Genomic DNA, 21,405 nt, shown 5'->3' on the forward strand with positions numbered 1-21,405 from the left:
TAGTAATTTTTGATGTGGACAGCGCGCAGATAAAAGCAATTTTTTTAGTCAAAACCTTCAAAAAGTGCCCAAAACGAGATTTTTGGCGTCTTTATTTATGAACTTGCCTGCGCTCGACCAAGTTTTTGGGTTTTTTATTTTGCCCCTCAAAAACATCCGCCCGTCGTGAGATTTTTTTTCAGATCTCGAAAGGTGTGCACACTGAAATGTTCTCAAATTTCATCTACTGTGTCAAATTGGTTTCTAAGTTTCGGGTTTCTAAGGTTCGTTTCCCAGTTGCGGAATTATCGGTCACATAATGTGTGTTCACAGTTGCCACTACTTGACGAAGCACGTCTCAGTCGCCATTCCAATTGTGGCAGTCATTCTCTACATATTTGTGGTGTCCGTCCTACTACGCTGCTCCCTCTCAGACCCTGGGTTCCTTCCGCGTGCCAGGCCAGACGAAACAAAGTTCATTGAAGCAAAAGGTAGCATAGTGATGTTCATTGAACCTCAAAGATTGAAACGCGACGATTACACCAGCTGAAAAGTATCAAGGGAGAACTTGGAACGTTTAGTTTTTTAGGTGTCATAAACTTTAAATTACATTTTGATTGGGAAAACAACGAAATTGAATAATTAAGTTAGGTGGTCGGTGGCATGAAGATGGTAGTTTGAACTTGTGTTATAGCTATGGAGACTCTGCCACCGCAGAGTGACCCGAACGTGTATAGGGCGCCCCCTCGTGTGATCGAGATTACGGTGAACGAGCAGACGATCAAGTTGAAGTACTGCTTCACCTGCAAGTTCTTCAGACCCCCCAGGGCCTCCCACTGCAGCATCTGCGACTGCTGTGTAGAGAACTTCGACCACCACTGTCCATGGGTGGGCAACTGCGTGGGCAAGAGGAACTACCGCTTCTTCTATCTCTTTCTACTCTCCCTATCCATCCTCACAGTCTATATATTCGTATGCAACGTCATTCACATGGTCCTCAGTTAGTATCAGACACTAGCATGTTACAAGCAGGGGAAGCACTTCAGATTTTTGAGTGGGAGGAGGGATTTTGAAGTTTTGTCGCTCTATCCAAGCTCTCCTCAAATCCTTAAAAGACATGTTTTTCGCAAAAATTCGTTCACCGCAGCATGAGTGTGTGAAAAACAGACCGAAAATGCCTTTGATGGACTTTTTTTGCAAGATTGTGTTATTAAAATAGCTGGAACTGTTCGCTTTTTCGAGGAAGCACTTTTCATATTTTCAAACAATTACGTTGATTTTAGTGTGCTAAAAAATAAAAAAACAATTAATCAATTCGACGTTTTTTTGCATATTAAGCTCTGTCTATTGGATCACATTTCGGCATTGTAAGTACATAGTTTTCTACAAATACGTTAATGACGGTTTTGTAACAGTAATACAAGATGTATTGTGATGGCGGATGATATGCTGAATTGTAGGGACGCAGAACACAAACTTCCTGGAGACCTTGAAGTACACTCCGGCAACTATAGTGGAGATGTTGATCTGTTTCTTCACTGTCTGGTCCATCCTGGGTCTGGCTGGATTTCACACCTACCTCGTGACCTCTTTCCTCACCACCAACGAAGACGTAACTAATCTCACTTGAAATCAAAGACGCCATTAATTCCTCTAGCCAATGCGTGAGTGATAGGTGTTTTCGCTCGCGGCCTTAGTCTGAAATACTCTACCTTGAAAAGCGATACGGTATATCTAATCTGCTTTTAAAAGTCAGTTAAATTTCAGGTGAATGTGTGATTTTGAAGTCTCAGTGTGTATTTGTTTGTTGCGCCTTAGATCAAGAGTGCGTGGACTCGGAAGAAGGATGGGAACGGAAACCCATTCGGACCAGGGGGCCTCATATCAAACTGTTGCGCTACTCTCTGTGCTCCCATGTCACCAAGGTAATCACAGTCAATAGACAATTGAGGAACAATAATTTTCTATTAAGTGTTAGTGCACCAAGTAAATTGTCGGGTGTTTTTAGGAACCTATTATAACTCATCTCGTGTTTTAGTTTATATTTTGGCGTTTTGAATAGGGAGGATCTTAGATTATCTCGCGGGGCGGGGGCATTTTTTAAAATAGTTTTTTTTTCAAGTCGAACAAATTGATTTTTGAGAGCTCCCCCAAATCACCATATAGACCGCTATTTTGACCAAATTTTTGAAAAATTATTTTTTAAAACAGCCAAAAAAACTTTCTTTTCATTTGCTTGTATTGCAAGTGTTGCGAGCCCCGCTTCGCTCTGTGAGTTAATTTATCAAAAAAGCGTCCTCAATGAAAGCTTATTTAAATTCAAAGGGCTTTGAGCTGATTGTAAACTGAATACATATATTTAAGTTGTGTGAATGTGAATATTTCTTTTTGTTCAGGAAATTTTTTTAAAAAAATTATCTACGCTGAAATTTGTTTCAATTTTTGCAAACTGGGGTAGAAAATCATTTTCTCGGCTTAAAAATTTTTCTGAATATAATGAAGTTTAAGGAGCTATAGCGTAAAATTTCGTAAAATGCTTAGAAAAACAATCTTTTTTATCCGGTTTCGTTCTTCACAAACGCATCACCTGAATTTTTTTTTTCGTCAGTAAGTTGGCTGTTCTACTAAGGCTATGATGTGAATATCAACTATGCGATTAGCTTCGTTGATTTTGTTCGAAGTCAATTTTTGTGTTTTAGTCTGTTGCTTCTCCGTTATCCAGTTACTCAAGAGCAGATCAACGAGTATGAAGCTGAGAAGAAGGAAGGTCAAAAACAGGCTGTGAGTTAATTAATGAAAAAACAAAGTTTTCGTCATTTTTGTGAGAGGGAGGAGAAACAGAGGCACGGTTTTTAGAGCTTCAATATGATATTTCACCTGGCCCCATGTAATATTTATTTGTTTTAGGTGGCTTTGCGTCAAAGCAAGAACACCTGAAACTTGTTAACCTTCACTTTTTTAAATTTGTTAAAAGGAAAGCTAATTCATCTATGGATCCTGTTTTCTCATATTAGGTTAATTTTATCAAAAAAAGTGTGTCATAAATTGTTCTAGAAATTCAAAGAGCTTTAAGGCCATCTATTTTTTTCTTCGTCAGTAGTTTTTTGTTCAATAGTGTTCATCGGCTCTTTTCCAACAGTTTGAAATTTCTATACCATTTGATAGATATTGATTGATTTTCGGAGCTCAAAATCAAAAAAAGTATTTCACCTGTGATTTTTTTTTGCTGATTTATGTAGGTTTATGATTTCCAATTTGAGATAATTCATATTAACCAGTAACGTAGGCAGAAACCATTCTAAAATGAACTGAGGCTAGTTTTTGATTTGATTACACATGCGAGCATGCAATTTCCAATGCAACTCAAAACAAAAGTAGTTTTTATCTTGGTGAGCTTTTTTGTCGCATAGTGTTGGCTGTTTAATAGCATGTGTTCTCCGCTATATGTTTTGATAGCTTCAAGAAAACATGCACAGGTGGACCGCGCGTAGGACTCTCAATCTCAAGGTTTAAAATATCATTTTAGTCAATATGGTGTGTGGTGGTATTTAAAACTCTGAAGAAAGTTTCAAAATTTGTCATTTCAAGTTTTTCATTATTTAGACGGTACTCGTTTCTTTTTTTTTTGCGAAATGCAACTTTGCCTCTGTGTAAAATTTCGATTTGCGTTGATAAGATAGGCAATTAGGATAAATAGCTGATAAAATGTTTTTGTCGTCGTCATTCATCCTCTTTTTGGTAACCCTAAATTGGTCTGAAAATCAAGAACCATTCAATTCAGATTAAAGTTGCTAAGCTCTGCTCGTAAATTGCTCAAGTCTGATTGGCTAAAAATTTCTTCCTTTAAACCAAGTTAACATCGTGGGGTGGAAGATATTAAATGCATGGGTGGAAGATAATATTTTGGTTTATCTTGGGGGATGATGTTAACTTGATCCAAATAGTTTTCCGGTAAGTTTTTCTCGACACAGAGAGGACTTGTTCGGAATTTCTAATTGTAGGCCGAATGACAGCTTTAGGTCTTCAAAACTTTTAAATAACTCGACTTTGTATTTTTTTGGACATTTTTTGTGGCACCTGATTTTGCGTAGGGGAATTGCACATGTTTTAGGACATATACTCAGAGTATTACCCGGCATACGAAACTAACAAGCCATACCCTGTACAACCTCCATCGTCTTACAACACCCTCAACGGGTCCTCACACCACAACTCCCAGATAGTAGTAACGTCAGCGCCCACTTCGCTTCAGCAGCAGACGCACCATCGATCGGCAACCATCACCCACACCTCAGTGATGGACCATCAGCAGATGGCAAACAACGGTGCTAACTCCTATCCTACCAACACGAACTACTACCCTCAGCAGATGGAAGTGCCCCTCAATACGCAGCCATACCCACCCCCTCATATGGCCTATCCGAGTATAATAGAAGAGCACCGTCCGTCGCCAGGGGCCATGTACACGTGAAGAAAGAGATGGAAACGAGAAAGGCATCCGGACATTTGCATATAATGACTGTTTTACTGCTTCTGAATTTGATAAATGTCTTTTTTAATTACCTCAATCAGAGAAGAGCTAATATACATACAAAATTAGTTACGGCAATCCAAAATTGAAAATGACGAGGGTCAATGATTGTGTAACGATATGACAACTTTCTTGCAGAAGAGTTAGGTAGCTCAACTGATTTTTTTTCGTTGTTTTGAACATATTGTGAACGCAACGTGGCAAAAAAATCAATATGTTAAAAAACCCTTTTTACAGAAATCGCTTCTCATCTAGTCAACAATATTTTCAAATTGGCTAAAATACTTTGAAAAGAACTATCAAATGAAAATTTTCAACCACAGTTTTCTGGAAACTTCTACTTTAGATAAAAGGCCAATTTTTACCTCTAAATAACCTTTGCGAAAAGCAAGGGACTTGCAAAAAAATCTTAGTATTTCAAAACAAATCCCGTTTTCCCGTTTATATTTTGCTCACCGGAGGCCTGAAAATTTTTCATCTGCATCTCCATTTCTACCCAAGTTGAACGTCTAACAGCTGTAGTTCAGCAGCTCGCTTAGAACTACTGAAGTGATTGGTACTTTTTTGTACTGCTGGAAAAAATCTTAGATATAAATTGACTTTTTGTCGGCTTTATTTATTTCGACCCAATTTTTTTCAGCTTACTTGCCGGGAATTTTATTTCTGACATTTTTGGGTGAGTTTTTGCTACTTCATTTTCTTGAAAGTTAATGTAGTTCGTGATTTTCTGGTTTTTTAGGCGCAAAATTTTATCTTAGAATTATTTTTGCGTTAAATTTTCCTTTGAACGCATTGTTTCTGATTTGCTTCTAAAAGTGCGTGGAACTAGGTTTAGGCTTGATTAGTTTGGTGTATTTTAGACTTGAGCAATTTTATTTTAAATTGATGGCTTAACGAATTGTTTCAATGTCGAAAAAATGATGAATCTCTAGAATTTATTTCTGCAAATTGGACTCGACTGTTTTTTCTGCAAAAGAATGTGGTGGCAAATTTTGCAGGAGATCTAGGAGTCTGGTTCTTTCTGGCTGAAATTTTTGAGAAAAAAGACTTCGTGTTTTTCATTTTTTCACTGGCTTTTTTGTAATGTTATCTTTTTGTGATCCAGCTCTCTTATCGTTGCATATAAATTTCATATTTGATAAGTTTTGGTGTAATTAGGTTATTTTTGTAGGTTTTGACTTTTTACAGGTTTTGTGCAAATTTTTTTTGTGGCAATCGTTTGTGTTTTTTGTGGCAATCGCTTGTAATTTTTTGTGGCAATTATTTGATAATGCCTTTTTTACCCCCAATTGTTCCTGTTGGATATGCAGGTTTGTTGATTGCAGGATTTAATGAGCAGTTTTTGAGCACATTTAGGAATTAAAGTATCTCAATTTTTTGATCAACATGCGTTATCGTTTCCATCCATTGGTTACCAGAAGGAAATGGATGGAGTTAAGACCAAATCTTTCTTTTGTTTCAGGTAATTGATTTCTATATCAATTGCAATATGATGTTCTTGATTTTTTAGCCAACTATTTTTTCAACAAAATTCAATTAAGTTTCTCACGCTTTCTTTCAAACATTATTTTTTTACTTTTGGCGCTTTGTGTGAAATCTGTTAGTAAGGTCTACAAAAATAGGTCTGACGAAAACACTAATTTCTTTCGTCATCTGTAAATGCATTTTTTTGAGAAAATTGTGATCCACGACGCTGGGTTTACTTATGAAGCAACAGGATGTGACTTTGATCTCCCTTTGTGACTTTCGAACAAAGAGGGAATATTTATGCTACGGGTGGAATTTTATTTAGTCAATTTTCAACTTTTTAACTATGCGTTTGACAGATATTTTCATACTATCTAAAAGTATTGTTGTCCGGAGCTTTAATGCCATCAAATTTTAGCTGATATTTTCGCAAAATTTTTTTGGTTTGACAATTGTCAATTTGGGATAATTGAAGTGCGATAGATTGTGTTTTTATAGAACGCGTAAACGGCGGGTTAATTCATTCCGAATTGAATTGAGGCCACTCATTTTGCCTTTTTATCAAGATGAGAGACGCTAAATACAACCTTCTCTTTTTTAAACAGCGTGTTGGGAGAAACTCGAAGAAGTAAAAAAGAAAAACACTTTTTTCTTATGCCTTGACCAATTTTGCAACCAAAAATTTAAATTGGCGTTAACATGCAGTCAAATCATTCAAAACTTCGTTTTGATATACCAGCAGTCATGTTCTCGCTTGATGCTGTTTTCGCAATTATCAAATACCTTGCGAAATGCAGCTTCGCTTTTGTGTAAATAGTAGGAGCCTGCGCATTGCTGCTTGGGTGTCTTTATTTACCAAAGTATGTCTAAGGATTATATTAGTGTCCTGAAATTTTAGTTCGATAGCTCATTTCTAATTTGGTTTTCCAGCTCTAAAACTTCAAAAGTTTCGCAGTGGAAACTTCAAGTGTTACACAATCATTGTAAATTTGAATATTCATTTGTGATGCAGTTCGTTTTCTTGCTTCCTCAAAAATGCCATTTACATGAATCTGATAGAACTTCTGATATTTTTTTTTCAAAATTTGCTTCGTCCAATTGTTAAATTACCCTTTTTCTATGCTGTTAACATTCATTCTGAATTAAACATAGACAAATTTAATTTTCACATTATTTTTTGAAACCCTTAATCATTGATTTCACTTCTTTTTTTTATATTAATTTGGAACATGGCCTTTTCAAGTGTATGAGCTTGAAGTAATTTTCACTTAAGCAGGTCTTGATGATTTCAGGAAGAAGTCTTAAAATGCTCTAATAACTACTGCAGTACATCATACATACTGAAGTACATCATCATACATGCATGCTTGAACGCACTTAGATATATAATGTTTTTTTTTGTTCAATTTAGGTTTGTTTGCTAAAAGGTAGGCATTATGAAAGCGAAAATGGCGTATAAAGACATTTTCGATTTCTAGTTTCAAACGTGGATTTTAAGTTTTAGATTTTCCAGTGGAATAAAAATTTCACCCATTGATAGTTTTCTCAAACTGGGTTTATTTTTATGAACAGTTCTTGAAATTCAAAGAGCCTTATCTTAATATATTTGTCTTCTGCGAAAATTGAATTATGTTAAAAATTTGTATTTTTTTGGTTTCCTAGTTCTTTTGCACTTCCGTTGGCTATTTTTTCTATCTAAACAACTTGATTAAGAGAACCAGGGAATCATTTTCTCTAAGGCTGAATTTCGTCAGCGAACAGACATTTTTTGAGAATGTATGCTTTTTAAGTAGCCGTTACATTTATTTTGTGTTGTAAATTGCCAGCTCCGATTACGAAAAATTTTCGTTGATAGTTTAACATTCAATTGTCTTACTTGACACGTTTTTCTAAATGAATTTTTTCAATGCAGTTCGAGATAAACATGAAGTTTCTTTACAGCGTTTTTTTCCGATATCGATTGTTAAAAAGAATCAATGTAATTGGCATTTTAATTCGTTTTTTGGCCAGGTTGCCTCTCTAGTTTGAATATTTTGAAAAATCTTTGTAATAATCAATTGAGTTAATATTTCAAATCTCTCTGGAAACATAACAGTGATGAAGTATAAAAGAACGAAGTCTTTCATTTATATAGGTGATGGTCTTTCTGGTTGTTCACAATCACATTTGGTTTTTCGCTGCTGGACGTTTGATCTGTCTATTCTATTTTAAAATGCGCGTGACTGCTATCTCTCCGTGTTTAAGCTTCAATTTCGCATGTTAAACAAAGAACTTTTGCGCGTTTAAACTATATCGTATATCAATGCATGCAATTGTTTTTCAATTCTCCAGGTTAGGAATGCTAGGTCTATTTAAAGGCCTAATTGCAAGGCTATGGTAATATTTGGGAGGAGGAGAGCAGCGCATTTTAGTATAAGTTTAAGTTTGGATTAATCCATCTATACATCATTTAACACGCACTTTTCGTTTCAGTGTTTATTTCAGCAAATTGAAATTAGTGACCCTATAATGGTGGGTTGCTATCAGGGTAATCTCAGGGGTTGCTAATATTGCTACCAAATATAGCTGCTCAAATCTTTTTAGTTTCCGAGATATGACGGTTTTATGTTCTTATAACTGTTTTTTTGAATCTTAGATTTGAAAAGCTTGACAAAATTTGAACGCTATAGTGGGACTTTGCCAGGGAAGTCTAGTTTTTTGCAAGTTTTGCCTCAAAATATGTCAGCTCAAACTTTTTCATTTTTCCGAGAAATGACGTTTTTTGTTTTTCTGAAAGTTTTCCAAAAATTTTAGATTTAAAACTCATGTCAAAGTGCGAAATTCCCAACCCTATAGTGGGGTTCTATAGGAGTGCCCTCAGGAGTTGCAATTTTTGCCTCCAAAAATGACTGCTTATATTCTTTAAGCTTCCGAGATTTGTCGTTTTATACAATTTGAAAGATTTCATTAAAATTGCTTTTGAAAAATTACACGAGGTCTGAAGTTCTTATTTCTGTAGTTGGGTGCTGTCCAATTGCTATCAAAAAATTGTGATGTCTTGCCTCCAAAAGTGAAAACTGAACGTCTTTATACTCGACTTAAGGCGTTCTTTTGATTTTTCAAAACTAAAAACCTAATTGTTTCCAACATTAAAAAAGTTTCCTCAAAATTTGAAGTTGTCGATCTTTTGGTGGAGTGATGTCAGGGTACTCACAGCAGTTGCAATTCTTGCCTGTATACGATGATTACCTGAGTGTTTTTAGATTTTGTGAAGTGGCTTTTTTATTTAGAAACATTTTTTCAAAAGCTCAGATTTATTTTTTTCACATTTTGAAGTCTTTGCCCTTGGCGATGTTATGTGAAGTTACTTACTCATAGAGAATGCAGATGTGGCCTCCAAATTTCATACTCTGATCAATTCAGTGATCTCTGATCCACAAAGCCATACATCTATCCATCGGTCCTGCCATCCATGCAATCTTCGACCCCTCCGACCGTCTTGCCCCTAACAATATTCCCTTGCATCCAACCAACCAGCCATTAATCCATCCATCAAGCCACCATATTTCTTGTTCTCGATTGATCAATCCTGCCTTCCGTTCATCCATTCAACCAGTCTTCTATCAATCAATATAGACCTCCGTCAATCCTGCCATCTATTCATCCATCCAATGATCCGCCCATTTCAGCCAGTCATCACTCATTCGTCCCGCATATATCCATGCAGCCGTCCATGAGCGATCTAGCTATCAATCCAACTTGCCAACTCTCCGTCAATTAACCCATCCGTCCTGCCATCCATCCCACAAGCTATCCAGCCATACAGCCATCCCTTAAGCTAGCCATTGATTCAGCTAGCCACCTATTCACATTCACTTTACATCCAGCCATCAATCCATCATTTCAACCAACGAGCCATCCATCCTTCTCTCCGCTCATCAATTTAGCCATCCATGTTTTCAATTTTCAGGAGCAGCTTTAACTGATGCGGGCCTGCTAGTTTCTTTTAAATTTAGTTTTTAGTGCTAATTTCTTCCTGCTAGTCCTTTCTGCTTGTTTCTTCAAATTTAGTTCATTTTCTTTGTTAAAATGAAGTCGAACTCCACTATTGAGTAGAAAAAGTGTAAAGATCACGAAAAACGTGAACGATTTCTAGTTTCAAAATATTCTATGGTTTTCTGAATTCGGTTGTAAGTATTTTTTCAAAAATTGTGCCAATTTTTTTCGGGTTCGTGGTGTGTTATCCTAATTTCTGTCGGTTCCTTTTCCTTTTTGACTCTTAAACGCCGATTTTTTTAAAAAAAGGGTTTTAATTGGCTCAATTTCTAGAGCTTGTGTTTTGTTCCAATTTAAACTGTTTATCTACTAAGTTTGAAAATTCAGTAATTTGTAAATTTATCAAGTCTGATTTTGTGTTTCAAATTAGATGGGTCGTAAAAAAATTTTTGTTTATGAAAAAAATTTTTGACAACAGTTGTTTTCAGCTCAAATAGGTTTTTACCCTAAATTTGTTGCCGCTCAGTTATTGATTTTCAACGCTTTTTAAGGCTGCTTATGAACTTTCTTCTATACAACTATGAAGTTTTTGTAGCTGTATCTTTTTCTACTTTTCATGTTAATTTTTCAATTAATTTTTTCAATTTAATTTTTCAGAGTTTTTTTTGCATAGCAAGTGTTGCGAAGCTCCGCCTCGCCTGTGTTTTTTTGGGGTTTCTTCTGCTTTTTACACTTGCGAGACACTTGTTATTGGAAAGAATACTTTTTCCCGTAAACACTTTTTCTTACAAATCTGTAAGAGATTGAACTTGTTTTATTGTTGAACTTAGCAAATTCGAGGTTTTTCGGTTTAGTTATCTCATTCTGTGTCACTTCAAATGCAAAAAATGCTTATTTTTTTTTTGAGAAGTTCCGTTAGTTTGTTACCATTTTTTTAAGACAACAATTTCTCTTGGCAATTTTTTTTTTTGGCTAGGGGGCCTCTTCCCACTTGTTATTGGCTTAAGTGGCCGCTCAGTAAATAGTAAAAGTTCATTGAATACTAGTTTTTTTTTCGATTAATAATTTCGGTCTCATTTTCTATTCGCTAGCTTGCAATGCTGCCCTGCATTGTATCGCAAGTGATGCGAAGCTCCATTCACCTCTATTGGTGATGTTTTCATTATTTTTGAGCGTGAATGAGCTGAATGTGTTTTCAAATGGGGTTTGCTTTTTTTAAAAAGTCTCAGTTAAAAAAGGTCCTAGTAATCAAAGAGTTTCTTGTTGATATTAATTAATCCGTGAAAGTTGAAAATCTTTAGATCATCGGCCGATAATTTGGTCTGTGGAGTTTTAAACACGTGTTCAAGTATATTTTGGTTAATTTCAAGCTTTTGTTTTCAAACTAAGTTTTATTCGACAAAACGATATCAAGATTCGCAAGTGTGCAAGGAATTGAAGACAACATTTAGGTTTTGTTTTTTTGTTTTAAATCACAATTTTTAGCAGATCAACTGTTAATACAAGTGCAAATGGTGGGAAAAAAAGGATTTCAATTTTAAGATCACTCAGTGGAATAGAAATTTACCTACTGATCCAGTTGTCTCAAATTGGTTTAGTTTTATCAAAGAAGTTTCTATCCTCAAAGGCTTCTAAAATTCAAGGAGCTTTGTGAGGGGATATATTTTTTTCCTTCGTTCAAATTAATTAGTCTATTCAGTAAAAAAAAGCCCAGTATTATTTTCGCTTTAGTTTCCTCGCTCAATTTTTGAGATGTAGGTTTTGAAAACATGTGAACTGAAGTTTAAGTCACAAGTTTGTCAATTAGTTCATGTTTTGTTACCATTGAGGAGCAATTTTCCGTCATAGTGAAGCAGAAATATTTTGACTTGCTGTAAAATGAAACTGTTTATGTTACTAATGATGTTAGTTTTAATTCAATTTTCGAGCTGCAGACATTGCTCCCATGAGATTGTACGAGAAATCAATAATAAGCGTTTTCATGGAGCGTTTATAAAAATCGGAAACCAGGTTGATTTAGTGTCAAAGATGGTGCATAAACTAGCCCGTGATTATCATTACAAACACAAAACAGGCGCGTGCGAGGATTATGATTCAAATTTTATATTTGACAAATCAAAGAAAAAGATATTATTCAATGAGTGCTTGGAAATTAATCCAGAGACAGATTCTGATTCCAAGGGTGACTCCCAGAATTATAAAAACGCGGCTAAGTTTTTGATAAAGAAGTGGCTCGAGCAATCAGCTGACTATTGCTATCCCGCTGAACTTGCAGAATTGGGCGATTCTCCCAGGAAAATTAAAAAACTGAAAATCGACAGAAAAGTTGAACGATTTTTGACAGTTGTCTCCAAAAGGGTGAAATACATTTCCTGTTCGTGTATCGCAAATAATCACGAATATGCTAAAGTTACGAAGATGTATATTTCATGCGCAACGGATGAAGAGTTCTATGACAAATATAAGCAGTTCAAGACCAAAGACGCAGTGTTTAGTTATTATAACTTCAAAAAATTGCTGGAGGAAGTTGATTTTGAAGTCGTCCCTAAAACGTGTGGGGATCCTAAACATTTAGGAAAGGAATTTATGCGGCAAGTAAATGCAGTGAGAGGTCAATATCGACGGCAGTTTGATATTGAGAATCCGAACAAAGGAGTCGTTAGGAAAGCCAAAGACATTCTGTTCACGCTGCCATATGATTGCAGGCTGGAAAATATACAAAATTACCACGATGGAGTAGCTGCCTACTGCGCGTATGGAGAGCGGGGTCGTGTCTTTCATAAAGACTACCTTCTCTTCTGGGGCTTTAAACGGTGGCTCTCGGACGCCAAGGAGTTTTCATACCCCGGAGAAAACTCCCAAATTGGAACTTGTGGAGGTGAACCCGCACAAGTAGAAGAATTTGAAGGAAATCGGTTTGTAGCTATAGTGGCGGAGGCCACTACAGATATGGCCTGTGTTGGGTCGCTTCACCAGGTCAGTCCTACTCACGAACAGAACAGAATTGTATGTTTGTTCGTACAAGACTATCTACGTGCTACAGATTTGGCCAAATATGTCCTGTTTAACGAAAGCTTCTATCAATTTCTAAAGATTAACGAGGCAACCAAAGATCTGGAGATCAAAAAATGCGTTTTAGTTGAAAACCCAGCAAATTCTACGGATGATTCTATCTCTATATCTCTTAATACTGTAAACTCGCAAAGCAATAATGATCGTGCAATATCATCAGAGTTTCCGAATATTTCTGATATGACAGACGAGAGTTCATCAATCAGTTACAAAGTGACCTCAGTTAATCAACAAAAGAAGGAAAAACAGAAAAGTTGTGCATTTCAAAGATATAAAACGAGCATAATACTCTCCCTGGTCTTATATCTTCATGTTGCTGAATAGTGTGATATGAGCGTTTCATGCGATAATATCGGTATCTTCTGATAACCTTTGACATTTCTATAGTTTTTCCCAAATTGTAGTTCTGTTCATGTCAATGTTTCAGCAATTATCATGGTGACAACAGATAAGTGCAGGATCTAAGCGCAGTCAAACATGGAAAACTTAACTGTTAGAATACGTAGCCGAGTAAGGACTAGTCCATAAATTTTTCGCCAATAAGTTCAATGATCTATTCATGTTCATAATTTGGCTAAGACCACTCCTAGCGTGTGGCTTAATGGTAAATTTTTTGCCTTGACTCTGACGAAGGCTATTCGAATCCCATTTTGTGGTTGAACTCGGCAATAAAAAGAAAAACTTAACTGTTAGAATACGTAGCCGAGTAAGGACTAGTCTATAAATTTTTCGCCAATAAGTTCAATGATCTGTTCATGTTCATAATTTGGCTAAGAACACTCCTAGCGTGTGGCCTAATGGTAAATTTTTTGCCTTGACCCTGACGAAGGCTATTCGAATCCCGTTTTGTGCTTGAACTCGGCAATAAAAAGAAAAACTTAACTGTTAGAATACGTAGCCGAGTAAGGACTAGTCTATAAATTTTTCGCCAATAAGTTCAATGATCTGTTCATGTTCATAAGTTGGCTAAGAACACTCCTAGTGTGTGGCCTAATGGTAAATTTTTTGCCTTGACCCTGACGAAGGCTAGTCGAATCCCATTTTGTGCTTGAACTCGGCAATAAAAAGAAAAACTTAACTGTTAGAATACGTAGCCGAGTAAGGACTAGTCTATAAATTTTTCGCCAATAAGTTCAATGATCTGTTCATGTTCATAATTTGGCTATGAACACTCCTAGCGTGTGGCCTAATGGTAAATTTTTTGCCTTGACCCTGACGAAGGCTATTCGAATCCCGTTTTGTGCTTGAACTCGGCAATAAAAAGAAAAACTTAACTGTTAGAATACGTAGCCGAGTAAGGACTAGTCTATAAATTTTTCGCCAATAAGTTCAATGATCTGTTCATGTTCATAATTTGGCTAAGAACACTCCTAGCGTGTGGCTTAATGGTAAATTTTTTGCCTTGACCCTGACGAAGGCTATTCGAATCCCATTTTGTGCTTGAACTCGGCAATAAGAAGAAAAACTTAACTGTTAGAATACGTAGCCGAGTAAGGACTAGTCTATAAATTTTTCGCCAATAAGTTCAATGATCTGTTCATGTTCATAATTTGGCTAAGAACACTCCTAGCGTGTGGCCTAATGGTAAATTTTTTGCCTTGACCCTGACGAAGGCTATTCGAATCCCATTTTGTGCTTGATTTCGGCAATAAAAGAAAAACTTAACTGTAGAATACGTAGCCGAGTAAGGACTAGTCTATAAATTTTTCGCCAATAAGTTCAATGATCTGTTCATGTTCATAATTTGGCTAAGAACACTCCTAGCGTGTGGCTTAATGGTAAATTTTTTGCCTTGACTCTGACGAAGGCTATTCGAATCCCATTTTGTGGTTGAACTCGGCAATAAAAAGAAAAACTTAACTGTAAGAATACGTAGCCGAGTAAGGACTAGTCTATAAATTTTTCGCCAATAAGTTCAATGATCTGTTCATGTTCATAATTTGGCTAAGAACACTCCTAGCGTGTGGCCTAATGGTAAATTTTTGCCTTGACCCTGACGAAGGCTATTCGAATCCCATTTTGTGCTTGAACTCGGCAATAAAAAGAAAAACTTAACTGTTAGAATACGTAGCCGAGTAAGGACTAGTCTATAAATTTTTCGCCAATAAGTTCAAGGATCTGTTCATGTTCATAATTTGGCTAAGAACACTCCTAGCGTGTAGCCTAATGGTAATTTTTTTGCCTTGACCCTGACGAAGGCTATTCGAATACCATTTTGTGCTTGAACTCGGCAACAAAAAAAACTTAACTGTTAGAATACGTAGCCGAGTAAGGACTAGTCTATAAATTTTTCGCCAATAAATTCAATGATCTGTTCATGTTCATAATTTGGCTAAGAACACTCCTAGCGTGTGGCCTAATGGTAAATTTTTTGCCTTGACCCTGACGAAGGCTATTCGAATCCCATTTTGTGCTTGAACTCGGCAATAAAAAGAAAAACTTAACTGTTAGAATACGTAGCCGAGTAAGGACTAGTCTATAAATTTTTCGCCAATAAGTTCAATGATCTGTTCATGTTCAAAATTTGGCTAAGAACACTCCTAGCGTATGGCTTAATGGTAAATTTTTTGCCTTGACCCTGACGAAGGCTATTCGAATCCCATTTTGTGCTTGAACTCGGCAATAAAAAGAAAAACTTAACTGTTAGAATACGTAGCCGAGTAAGGACTAGTCTATAAATTTTTCGCCAATAAGTTCAATGATCTGTTCATGTTCATAATTTGGCTAAGAACACTCCTAGCGTGTGGCTTAATGGTAAGTTTTTTGCCTTGACGCTGACGAAGGCTATTCGAATCCCATTTTGTTCTTGAACTCGGCATTAAAAAGAAAAACTTAACTGTTAGAATACATAGCCGAGTAAGGACTAGTCTATAAATTTTTCGCCAATAAGTTCAATGATCTGTTCATGTTCATAATTTGGCTAAGAACACTCCTAGCGTGTGGCCTAATGGTAAATTTTTGCCTTGACCCTGACGAAGGCTATTCGAATCCCATTTTGTGCTTGAACTCGGCAATAAAAAGAAAAACTTAACTGTTAGAATACGTAGCCGAGTAAGGACTAGTCTATAAATTTTTCGCCAATAAGTTCAAGGATCTGTTCATGTTCATAATTTGGCTAAGAACACTCCTAGCGTGTAGCCTAATGGTAATTTTTTTGCCTTGACCCTGACGAAGGCTATTCGAATACCATTTTGTGCTTGAACTCGGCAATAAAAAAAACTTAACTGTTAGAATACGTAGCCGAGTAAGGACTAGTCTATTAATTTTTCGCCAATAAATTCAATGATCTGTTCATGTTCATAATTTGGCTAAGAACACTCCTAGCGTGTGGCCTAATGGTAAATTTTTTGCCTTGACCCTGACGAAGGCTATTCGAATCCCATTTTGTGCTTGAACTCGGCAATAAAAAGAAAAACTTAACTGTTAGAATACGTAGCCGAGTAAGGACTAGTCTATAAATTTTTCGCCAATAAGTTCAATGATCTGTTCATGTTCAAAATTTGGCTAAGAACACTCCTAGCGTATGGCTTAATGGTAAATTTTTTGCCTTGACCCTGACGAAGGCTATTCGAATCCCATTTTGTGCTTGAACTCGGCAATAAAAAGAAAAACTTAACTGTTAGAATACGTAGCCGAGTAAGGACTAGTCTATAAAGTTTTCGCCAATAAGTTCAATGATCTGTTCATGTTCATAATTTGGCTGAGAACACTCCTAGCGTGTGGCCTAAGGGTAAATTTTTTGCCTTGACCCTCACGAAGGCCATTCGAATCCCATTTTGTGCTTGAACTCGGAAATAAAAAGAAAAACTTAACTGTAGAATACGTAGCCGAGTAAGGCCTAGTCTATAAATTTTTTGCCAATAAGTTCAATGATCTGTTCATGTTCATAATTTGGCTAAGAACACTCCTAGCGTGTGGCCTAATGGTAAATTTTTTGCCTTCACCCTGACGAAGGCTATTCGAATCCCATTTTGTGCTTGAACTCGGCAATAAAAAGAAAAACTTAACTGTTAGAATACTTAGCCGAGTAAGGACTAGTCTATAAATTTTTCGCCAATAAGTTCAATGATCTGTTCATGTTAATAATTTGGCTAAGAAAACTCCTAGCGTGTGGCCTAATAGTAAATTTTTCGCCTTGACCCTGACGAAGGCTACTCGAATCCCATTTTGTGCTTGAACTCGGCACTAAAAAGAAAAACTTAACTGTTAGAATACGTAGCCGAGTAAGGACTAGTCTATAAATTTTTCGCCAATAAGTTCAATGATCTGTTCATGTTCATAATTTGGCTAAGAACACTCCTAGCGTGTGGCCTAATGGTAAATTTTATGCCTTGACCCTGACGAAGGCTATTCGAAACCCATTTTGTGCTTGAACTCGGCAATAAAAAAAAAAACTTAACTGTTAGAATACGTAGCCGAGTAAGGACTAGTCTATAAATTTTTCGCCAATAAATTCAATGATCTGTTCATGTTCATAATTTGGCTAAGAACACTCCTAGCGTGTGGCCTAATGGTAAATTTTTTGCCTTGACCCTGACGAAGGCTATTCGAATCCCATTTTGTGCTTGAACTTGGCAATAAAAAGAAAAACTTAACTGTTAGAATACGTAGCCGAGTAAGGACTAGTCTATAAATTTTTCGCCAATAAGTTCAATGATCTGTTCATGTTCATAATTTGGCTAAGAACACTCCTAGCGTGTGGCCTAATGGTAAATTTTTTGCCTTGACCCTGACGAAGGCTATTCGAATCCCATTTTGTGCTTGAACTCGGCAATAAAAAGAAAAACTTAACTGTTAGAATACGTAGCCGAGTAAGGACTAGTCTATAAATTTTTCGCCAATAAGTTCAATGATCTGTTCATGTTCATAATTTGGCTAAGAACACTCCTAGCGTGTGGCTTAATGGTAAATTTTTTGCCTTGACCCTGACGAAGGCTATTCGAATCCCATTTTGTGCTTGAACTCGGCAATAAAAAGAAAAACTTAACTTTAGAATACGTAGCCGAGTAAGGACTAGTCTATAAATTTTTCGCCAATAAGTTCAATGATCTGTTCATGTTCATAATTTGGCTAAGAACACTCCTAGCGTGTGGCTTAATGGTAAATTTTTTGCCTTGACCCTGACGAAGGCTATTCGAATCCCATTTTGTGCTTGAACTCGGCAATAAAAAGAAAAACTTAACTGTTAGAATACGTAGCCGAGTAAGGACTAGTCTATAAATTTTTCGCCAATAAGTTCAATGATCTGTTCATGTTCATAATTTGGCTAAGAACACTCCTAGCGTGTGGCCTAATGGTAAATTTTTAGCCTTGACGCTGACGAAGGCTATTCGAAACCCATTTTGTGCTTGAACTCGGCAATAAAAAAAAAACTTAACTGTTAGAATACGTAGCCGAGTAAGGACTAGTCTATAAATTTTTCGCCAATAAATTCAATGATCTGTTCATGTTCATAATATGGCTAAGAACACTCCTAGCGTGTGGCCTAATGGTAAATTTTTTGCCTTGACCCTGACGAAGGCTATTCGAATCCCATTTTGTGCTTGAACTTGGCAATAAAAAGAAAAACTTAACTGTTAGAATACGTAGCCGAGTAAGGACTAGTCTATAAATTTTCCGCCAATAAGTTCAATGATCTGTTCATGTTCATAATTTGGCTAAGAACACTCCTAGCGTGTGGTCTAATGGTAAATTTTTTGCCTTGACCCTGACGAAGGCTATTCGAATCCCATTTTGTGCTTGAACTCGGCAATAAAAAGAAAAACTTAACTGTTAGAATACGTAGCCGAGTAAGGACTAGTCTAAAAAATTTTTCGCCAATAAGTTCAATGATCTGTTCATGTTCATAATTTGGCTAAGAACACTCCTAGCGTGTGGCTTAATGGTAAATTTTTTGCCTTGACGCTGACGAAGGCTATTCGAATCCCATTTTGTTCTTGAACTCGGCATTAAAAAGAAAAACGTAACTGTTAGAATACATAGCCGAGTAAGGACTAGTCTATAAATTTTTCGCCAATAAGTTCAATGATCTGTTCATGTTCATAATTTGGCTAAGAACACTCCTAGCGTGTGGCTTAATGGTACGTTTTTTGCCTTGACTCTGACGAAGGCTATTCGAATCCCATTTTGTGGTTGAACTCGGCAATAAAAAGAAAAACTTAACTGTTAGAATACGTAGCCGAGTAAGGACTAGTCTATAAATTTTTCGCCAATAAGTTCAATGATCTGTTCATGTTCATAATTTGGCTAAGAACACTCCTAGCGTGTGGCTTAATGGTACGTTTTTTGCCTTGACTCTGACGAAGGCTATTCGAATCCCATTTTGTGGTTGAACTCGGCAATAAAAAGAAAAACTTAACTGTTAGAATACGTAGCCGAGTAAGGACTAGTCTATAAATTTTTCGCCAATAAGTTCAATGATCTGTTCATGTTCATAATTTGGCTAAGAACACTCCTAGCGTGTGGCTTAATGGTAAATTTTTTGCCTTGACGCTGACGAAGGCTATTCGAATCCCATTTTGTTTTTGAACTCGGCATTAAAAAGAAAAACGTAACTGTTAGAATACATAGCCGAGTAAGGACTAGTCTATAAATTTTTCGCCAATAAGTTCAATGATCTGTTCATGTTCATAATTTGGCTAAGAACACTCCTAGCGTGTGGCTTAATGGTAAAATTTTTGCCTTGACCCTGACGAAGGCTATTCGAATCCCATTTTGTGCTTGAACTCGGCAATAAAAAGAAAAACTTAACTGTTAGAATACGTAGCCGAGTAAGGACTAGTCTATAAATTTTTCGCCAATAAGTTCAATGATCTGTTCATGTTCATAATTTGGCTAAGAACACTCCTAGCGTGTGGCTTAATGGTAAATTTTTTGCCTTGACGCTGACGAAGGCTATTCGAATCCCATTTTGTTCTTGAACTCGGCAATAAAAAGAAAAACTTAACTGTTAGAATACGTAGCCGAGTAAGGACTAGTCTATAAATTTTTCGCCAATAAGTTCAATGATCTGTTCATGTTCATAATTTGGCTAAGAACACTCCTAGCGTGTGGCTTAATGGTACGTTTTTTGCCTTGACTCTGACGAAGGCTATTCGAATCCCATTTTGTGGTTGAACTCGGCAATAAAAAGAAAAACTTAACTGTTAGAATACGTAGCCGAGTAAGGACTAGTCTATAAATTTTTCGCCAATAAGTTCAATGATCTGTTCATGTTCATAATTTGGCTAAGAACACTCCTAGCGTGTGGCTTAATGGTAAATTTTTTGCCTTGACGCTGACGAAGGCTATTCGAATCCCATTTTGTTCTTGAACTCGGCATTAAAAAGAAAAACGTAACTGTTAGAATACATAGCCGAGTAAGGACTAGTCTATAAATTTTTCGCCAATAAGTTCAATGATCTGTTCATGTTCATAATTTGGCTAAGAACACTCCTAGCGTGTGGCTTAATGGTAAAATTTTTGCCTTGACCCTGACGAAGGCTATTCGAATCCCATTTTGTGCTTGAACTCGGCAATAAAAAGAAAAACTTAACTGTTAGAATACGTAGCCGAGTAAGGACTAGTCTATAAATTTTTCGCCAATAAGTTCAATGATCTGTTCATGTTCATGATTTGGCTAAGAACACTCCTAGCGTGTGGCTTAATGGTAAATTTTTTGCCTTGACCCTGACGAAGGCTTTTTGAATCCCATTTTGTGCTTGAACTCGGCAATAAAAAGAAAAACTTAACTGTTAGAATACGTAGCCGAGTAAGGACTAGTCTATAAATTTTTCGCCAATAAGTTCAATGATCTGTTCATGTTCATAATTTGGCTAAGAACACTCCTAGCGTGTGGCTTAATGGTACGTTTTTTGCCTTGACTCTGACGAAGGCTATTCGAATCCCATTTTGTGGTTGAACTCGGCAATAAAAAGAAAAACTTAACTGTTAGAATACGTAGCCGAGTAAGGACTAGTCTATAAATTTTTCGCCAATAAGTTCAATGATCTGTTCATGTTCATAATTTGGCTAAGAACACTCCTAGCGTGTGGCTTAATGGTAAATTTTTTGCCTTGACGCTGACGAAGGCTATTCGAATCCCATTTTGTTCTTGAACTCGGCATTAAAAAGAAAAACATAACTGTTAGAATACATAGCCGAGTAAGGACTAGTCTATAAATTTTTCGCCAATAAGTTCAATGATCTGTTCATGTTCATAATTTGGCTAAGAACACTCCTAGCGTGTGGCTTAATGGTAAAATTTTTGCCTTGACCCTGACGAAGGCTATTCGAATCCCATTTTGTGCTTGAACTCGGCAATAAAAAGAAAAACTTAACTGTTAGAATACGTAGCCGAGTAAGGACTAGTCTATAAATTTTTCGCCAATAAGTTCAATGAT

The 21,405-nt window shown here is 36.5% G+C and overlaps 2 protein-coding genes across 3 annotated transcripts in view; one reads left to right on the forward strand and one right to left on the reverse strand.

Moving 5' to 3' along the window:
- LOC134839156 (palmitoyltransferase ZDHHC9-like) overlaps positions 1 to 21,405 on the forward strand; it is a 326,560-nt gene that overhangs the window by 155,148 nt on the left and 150,007 nt on the right. Inside the window, exons 3-8 of one of the 2 annotated variants that reach the window (XM_063854613.1) lie at positions 313 to 470; positions 674 to 979; positions 1,440 to 1,591; positions 1,798 to 1,904; positions 2,679 to 2,760; positions 4,091 to 4,726. The exons of the other annotated variant lie outside the window; for it this stretch is intronic. Coding sequence (XP_063710683.1) covers positions 313 to 470; positions 674 to 979; positions 1,440 to 1,591; positions 1,798 to 1,904; positions 2,679 to 2,760; positions 4,091 to 4,450 — 1,165 coding nt within the window. The 3' untranslated portion in view covers positions 4,451 to 4,726. Of the gene's footprint in view, positions 1 to 312; positions 471 to 673; positions 980 to 1,439; positions 1,592 to 1,797; positions 1,905 to 2,678; positions 2,761 to 4,090; positions 4,727 to 21,405 lie in introns of those variants that run through there. 2 annotated transcript variants of the gene reach the window in all.
- LOC134839158 (guanine nucleotide-binding protein subunit beta-5a-like) overlaps positions 1 to 21,405 on the reverse strand; it is a 170,800-nt gene that overhangs the window by 88,576 nt on the left and 60,819 nt on the right. The gene's annotated exons all lie outside the window — the stretch shown is intronic.

Source organism: Symsagittifera roscoffensis, chromosome 2, assembly GCF_963678635.1.
Source record: "Symsagittifera roscoffensis chromosome 2, txSymRosc1.1, whole genome shotgun sequence".
Lineage (NCBI taxonomy): Eukaryota > Metazoa > Xenacoelomorpha > Acoela > Convolutidae > Symsagittifera > Symsagittifera roscoffensis.